Raw genomic sequence first — 6,947 nt, 5'->3', positions numbered from 1 at the left:
GGGACAGGTAAGACAGGTGAGACAGGTGACAGGTGAGAGAGGTGAGACAGGTGACAGGTAAGACAGGTGAGACAGGTGAGACAGGTGACAGGTGAGACAGGGGACAGGTGAGACAGGGGACAGGTAAGACAGGTGAGACAGGTGAGACAGGTGAGACAGGTGACAGGTGAGACAGGGGACAGGTGAGACAGGTGAGACAGGGGACAGGTGAGACAGGGGACAGGTGAGACAGGTGAGACAGGTGACAGGTGAGACAGGTGAGACAGGGGCCAGGTGAGACAGGGGCCAGGTGAGACAGGGGACAGGTGAGACAGGGGACAGGTAAGACAGGTGAGACAGGTGACAGGTAAGACAGGTGAGACAGGTGACAGGTGAGACAGGTGAGACAGGTGAGACAGGTGAGACAAGTATCATGGGTTTTATCTGGGTTGGTATGAGTCTAACAGCCACACTCACCTTATCCCCTTTGGACCCGACACCTGGGAGGCCCCGGCTGCCTTTCAGACCCTCGTAACCCCGGGCCCCCTGAAACAAAGAAAAAAAAGAATAACAGCATTTTTTTAATCCTAAAATCACCTATTTATTATGTGAAAAAGACACATTTTCTTTGATCAATTCAATATGCTGTTGCACCGATATATTCCTGCACTTCAACTGGATCTGCATATTGAAGTATGAAGGCTTGTTGTTTGCATGTTGTCTTCTCCTGAATGTGTACGTCTCTTGTTTGTTTCTATATGTTTGATGGCACCTTAAAAAAAGAGTAGCTCTACTCATCTCATTATATACCTGTATAATGACAATAAAGGATTATATTCTAAATAAAAAATGGAATACCTCCCACATCAGTTTCTTTTATTACTTAAATACAGTAAATGTACTTCGTCACATTTACTGCCAGTTAAGTCTTATATATATATAATATACTTTTTTCAGGACGTACAGGAAAATAAATCATGGTCTGGAGATTGTGAGGGACGCTGCAATACTCCAAAGTCCCTCTAGGGGTCCATGCACCCACTGTTTTAGAAACACTGGTTTATTGAGTCTTTTCCCCTCTATGTTTTGAACACACATCTCATAGTTCATCCTTCACACTGAAGTCCGTCCTGAATACAGAACACATGAAACGATGTATGATCTGTTCGAGAAATCTCTCTGGTCCCCGGCTTGATCTTGAATCTCAGGATCCATGTATCTGTGATCCTCTCCAGAAGGAGTCATCACATACAGAGCATCAACTAGTTCCTGAACAGTGTCCTTCACATGCTGATATCCAAGAGAGGGAGTTACCCAGTCACAAGATGGAGGAATAGAAAGCAGTACATCCTGTCATGTACAACATTTTTAAAATTCTGACTTTTTCTCAAAATTCTTGCTTTTTCCCAAAATTCTGGCTTTTTCCCAAAACCCGATAAAATCTGACTTTCTCAAAATCTCCAAATTCTGACCTTTTCAAAAAAATCAAAAATATATTGCTTTTTCAAAAAAATATTACTTTTTCTAAAAAATCTAAAAAATCTTACTTTTTCATAAAAATCTTACTTTTTCTAAAATATATATTTTTCTAAAAAATTGAAAAAGATATATGACTTTTTCCGAATACTTAAAATGTTAATAATCCCTGGTCCCCGGCTTGATCTTGAATCTCAGGATCCATGTATCTGTGATCCTCTCCAGAATGGAAGGAGTCATCACATACAGAGCATCAACTAGTTCCTGAACAGTGTCCTTCACATGCTGATATCCAAGAGAGGGAGTTACCCAGTCCCAAGATGGAGGAATAGAAAGCAGTATTCAATGTTTACTTCAGATTAGCTCCACGTCAGAAATGAGCATGCTTGTCATATGTCTCTCTCCATAGAGGCTGAATCATCATGTTAATCACATAGCTATCATATGCCTCAAACAGTCCTGATGCTCTTCTAGGTCATCACACATCCTGTCATGTTCACAGCTACAGTTGATACCTTTGTTAGCATGTTGCTCTCATGTTGGAAGAGGACGTTCAGGATTTCCCAACATGATGTAAAGATATAATGTGCTTTAGGTGAACCAGTTTGTTACCTGTGATCCTGGAAGTCCCTCACCTGGAACTCCTGCAGACCCCTGCATGCCTGGAGGCCCCGATGGACCCTAAAGCAACAACAGGGCACATCAAATAAACAGATATTACATTAAATATTTAAGAAAATTAAAAATCTGACCTTTTTTCTGAGATTTATTTCACAGAATTCTGAGAAAGAAAGTCAGTCTCTCGTTTATTCTGTAAGTAACTGCCTTACGTTGAGATAAGAAAAGAAGTACTTTTTTGATCCCAATCTGGGAAATGTTTGTGTTGCAGCTTCATAAAAAGTCAAGGCATTGAACAATACAAATTAAAGGACTAGAAATAAACAATCCAAGATGTAAGCATTTCAATAGAAATAAAATAGCATTACAAAAAAGTAGAAAGTATATATGTGGAATTCAAAATGTACGGTAAGAAAATATAAAGCCGTATATTATATATACATAAGTATGTGAGGAATGGAATATTAAATATTAGATTGAATACAAATGTAATGTAAATGGCTGTTTGTCACTGTCCAGTCATTCACATTAACGATGTGCCGTCTGTTTGCTGTAGTTATTGAATTGCTCTGTTAGTGAACAGTTTGATCATCATGCTGCTGAGTCTTTGTAACTCTGGCACAACCATTTCCTTCCTGATGAATACAATCTTATCTTATCTTAAATGTGTTATGGCACAGAACAGTAATACTGTGAAAAATACCCAAGTATGTATATACGTTCATTTGAATTCATTTCTTATTCTAAAGTTGCTTAACTTTATATAATGTTATCTTTGATTTGATCTTGTGTGAATCTGGTCCGTCCTGTTCTTCAACCCTGTTTCTGTTAAACTACTGAATTAGTTAAAGGTCTTAATTACGTCCCCGGTAATGTCTTTGTAAATGTGTAGAGTATTTTAAGGGTGTGTGTGTGAGGCGTTAGAACCTCCCCCTAGTGTTTGGCAATATGACAAAATAAAAAAATAGGACAGCTTTGTTTGAAGACTTCAACCACATACCCGCCCGCCCGCCCGCCCGCCCGCCCTCACACACACACACACACACACACACACACACACACACACACACACACACACACACACACACACAGACAGACAGACAGACAGACAGACAGACAGACAGACAGACAGACAGACAGACAGACAGACAGACAGACAGACAGACAGACAGACAGACAGACAGACAGACAGACAGACAGACAGACAGACAGACAGACAGACAGACAGACAGACAGACAGACAGACAGACAGACAGACAGACAGACAGACACACACACACACACACACACACACACACACACACACACACACACACACACACACACACACACACAGACAGACAGACAGACAGACAGACAGACAGACAGAGAGAGAGAGACAGACAGACAGACAGACAGACAGACAGACAGACAGACAGACAGACAGACAGAGAGACAGACAGACAGACAGACAGACAGACAGACGCACGCACGCACGCACGCACGCACGCACGCACGTACACTTAATGTATATAATTGTATTTGTATGTCTTTGTGAATCTGTCCTGTTTGTCATTCTCACCCTGTACAGTAGCTGTTAAACTATTGAGTTTCCCCACGGGGATTAATAAAGCTCCATCGTATCTTAAATAATTTCTCACCGGAGTCCCTGCTTCTCCGACCCCCATCAGTCCAGGAGCTCCATGTCTTCCTTGGTTCCCCTTGTCACCCTGAAGGTTGAAGTGTATAGATTAGAGATCAACTGAAAAGTAACCCTAATTGGATATTTAATGAAACACTAGGAAGTACCTTTGGACCAGGGAACCCCATGCCGTTATCTCCTGGAGGTCCAGATGCTCCCCCGAGGCCCCGCTCACCCTTTAGAGGAGGGGAACAGACAATCAAAAGTGAGCAATTAACTTCTTAACGAGATTTACTGGATGTTGAGATCTGACGGCCAGTGTTCATACTTTAGATCCAGACGTCCCCTCTGGACCCGGGTCTCCAGGGGAACCCCTCGCTCCCTGAAACAGGAACACAACAGGAAGTCAAAGATTAAATACCATCAAAGGAATATAATATAATAGATAGATAGATTTCGCATTTAGCACACTGAGAGCTGAGTGTGTGTCAGAGGATTGAGCTGTGAGCGCCCTCTGCTGGAATCTAAGAGCAGTGTGAGTTTATAAAGGTTCTCCACATGGAGCTGTGACACAGATAGAAATTGTATCATGAGTCATGTCACCACATTTTAAAATTGACAGGACTTTCCTGCATTTTTTCAAAGTTTTGGAATCTTTTTCGGAATTATAACTTTTTTTCAAATAATTTTTTTCTCTGAATTCAGACTTTTCCTAAAAAATCAGACTTTTTTTGGAACATTACTTTTTTTTAGACTTCTAACACTTTTCCAAAGTCAGACACTATAATTGTTCCAAAAATCAAATCAAAATGTTTTCTAAATTCTGACTTTTCTAAAGATTCTGACTGACATGTGTCCCTAATCATCTTCTGTATTTTTTATAGAATGGGCAATCAACAGATCTAATGTTTGACAGTTACCTTTGAAATGTACGCGATATTATGCAAAAAAGTATCAAACGTTTGAGAGGTTGTCTCAAAACTGTGAGAAGAGTCAGTCTTCACATCACTAATGCTTGTATGATTATGAAATACAGTTAGGTTTTAGAAAATGGAATATAGAATACCTTTGATTTGTAGTGAACGGGCCAACACATTAAAAAGGCTGGTCCTCACACATTGAGATCATTTCATAATTCAAAGGCACAAACGGACGTTATATTCGAGGTGTTTCAGGACTGGGTTACGCTCTGGTTCTCCAGTACAGTTCATGGGAACTAGCGACAGATCAGAAGGAAGTTCGTCTGCCGAAGTCTAAAGAGCATTTCAGAAGGCAGGGACAGATGGATAAAATGTGCCCAAATCCTAATCCTCTGGGACAACGTCTGCTCAGAGAAACAGACCCAACAGAGCCAACAGCGCCAACAGAGCCAACAGCGCCAACAGAGCCAACAGAGCCAACAGCGCAGTCTGGATTCCCCGCTTTGGAAAGGCTACATTCAGGAGGTTTAAGATCTAAATCCCCGCTCACATTCCTCCAGTGCAGAGCGGGAGATGGGCTCTGGGAGCGGGGGGGAGGGGGATATTTCAATGTGACCACAACTCATTCAGGAATCCAGAATCTCCAACTCTGATTTTTGTTAAAAATTATGATTATTTCCTCGAATTCTGACTTTTGTTAAAACGTATGAATTACGAATTTAAAAAAAAAAGGACAACGAGTGCTTCTGCACGGATGTGAGGGGGCGACACGGGAATATTTCAATGTGAACACAACCTATTCAGGTTTCAAGATCCTTAGGGGCCGAATTCTGACTTTTTTCTCCAATTCTGACTTAATTTGAATGATTAATTTTTCAATTTTTTATTTTGAAGACATTTTAAAAAGAAATCTAAGATTTTCACTTTTTTTCAGAATTATTACATGTTTTGAAATATGTCTTTTTTTTCTCGGGTTTCTGATTTTTAATTTTGATCTGATTTTTTTCTCAACATCTTAAATTCTTTTTAAAAATTAAAAAAAAAATCAAAATTACGATTTACAAAATATGTGGGGGCACGGAAAAATGTAAATGTGACCACAGGTGTGAAAAATCAAAGGCCCAGATCTCACCTGCTCTGCTCTGGGGCCTGTGGGGCCCGGAGGTCCCTCTGCACCCTGAGGACACAAATCAATAACATATAAAACACACACAGAAAAACACATATTGTTAAGTCAAATAAAAAGACATCTACCTGTTCTCCCTTTTTACCGGCGGTTCCACATTCCCCCTGTTCTCCCTGGAGAACACAGACAATGGAGGAACAGTGAATGTAGATTACAGAAGACATCTTCATAATGTGGACACAAAGCCAAGTGTCTTTTCATCAAGTCTGCAAGATTTATAGTTTAAACCACAACACCTGTGTATGGTTTAAAGTAAGTATGTTTAAAATACAGTGGTGAATGCATCCCGAATAAAAAAAATGAATTGTTAAAACTCATTATATTTAGAAATGATAATATACAAACCCTTTCCCCTTTGCCGCCAGGTCGACCCTATGGAAAGAGACATTTTGAATAAATAAATCAAACAGTGGACTGTCTGCCTGCCAACCATCATGCAACTGAAAGTCAACCAACCAACCAATGCAATCATATCTTGCCAATTGTGGTATTTTATCTACTTAAAAACGATGGATGTAACCCGGGTTGGGCGATATAGGAGAAAAATGAAATACCAAGATATTTGTTCCTAAACACCTTAAATATTGATATTACAAAGATAGGATAATAATGTAATGTTCAGATCGAGTCTGAAATGCTCCTTGAATCCCAGCCGCTCCATGTGTAACATCAACAGACACATATCAAGACACAACACCTTCAGCGTGCATTGGACAACAACCCCTGCATGGTTGATTAGCACATGGCTTCTTACTTTAAGTTTTATAACGACACTGAGATGCCAACTCAATCCACATGGATCCCCTTTATGATGCACAGCTTGACTTAAAGCATACCAGGAAATGTTTTTTGGAAAAGTATTTGGTGATTACCTGAAGGCCCCCGATCCCTGGACGTCCGTTGATGCCGGATTCCCCCTGCAGTGATCGAACAACGACAAGACAGAACATCAAACGTCACTTTGGGGATTCTCTGTATCTAGAGCTGGATTACGGAAACAATGGAGACTTACACGAAATCCCTTTGGACCCGGACCTCCATCAGACCCCGGATCGCCTGGCTTCCCCTACATGAGAGCAGGGTGAGTTAGTATCAGAGAAGTACACTCGTCCTTTACTCAAGTAGAAGTACACTCGTCCTTTACTCA

At 40.7% G+C, this 6,947-nt stretch overlaps 2 protein-coding genes across 4 annotated transcripts in view; one reads left to right on the top strand and one right to left on the bottom strand.

Moving 5' to 3' along the window:
- LOC307022902 (class I histocompatibility antigen, F10 alpha chain-like) overlaps positions 1-6,947 on the top strand; it is a 455,191-nt gene that overhangs the window by 98,593 nt on the left and 349,651 nt on the right. The window lies entirely within an intron of this gene.
- Positions 1-6,947, bottom strand: part of col28a1a (collagen, type XXVIII, alpha 1a) — a 36,316-nt gene that overhangs the window by 18,694 nt on the left and 10,675 nt on the right. For both annotated transcript variants that reach the window (XM_079656399.1, XM_079656398.1), the window contains 10 exons: positions 6,813-6,866; positions 6,673-6,717; positions 6,146-6,172; positions 5,869-5,913; positions 5,747-5,791; positions 4,023-4,076; positions 3,862-3,930; positions 3,714-3,782; positions 2,068-2,136; positions 457-525 (listed from right to left, as the gene is read on the bottom strand). In XM_079656399.1, the coding sequence (XP_079512525.1) occupies positions 457-525; positions 2,068-2,136; positions 3,714-3,782; positions 3,862-3,930; positions 4,023-4,076; positions 5,747-5,791; positions 5,869-5,913; positions 6,146-6,172; positions 6,673-6,717; positions 6,813-6,866 (546 nt within the window). The remainder of the gene's footprint in view (positions 1-456; positions 526-2,067; positions 2,137-3,713; positions 3,783-3,861; positions 3,931-4,022; positions 4,077-5,746; positions 5,792-5,868; positions 5,914-6,145; positions 6,173-6,672; positions 6,718-6,812; positions 6,867-6,947) is intronic.

The sequence above is a fragment of the Notothenia rossii genome (assembly GCF_949606895.1).
Source record: "Notothenia rossii genome assembly, chromosome: 10".
Lineage (NCBI taxonomy): Eukaryota > Metazoa > Chordata > Actinopteri > Perciformes > Nototheniidae > Notothenia > Notothenia rossii.
Note: the sequence above shows the minus strand (reverse complement) of the source record. Positions and strands in the feature narration are given on the sequence as shown.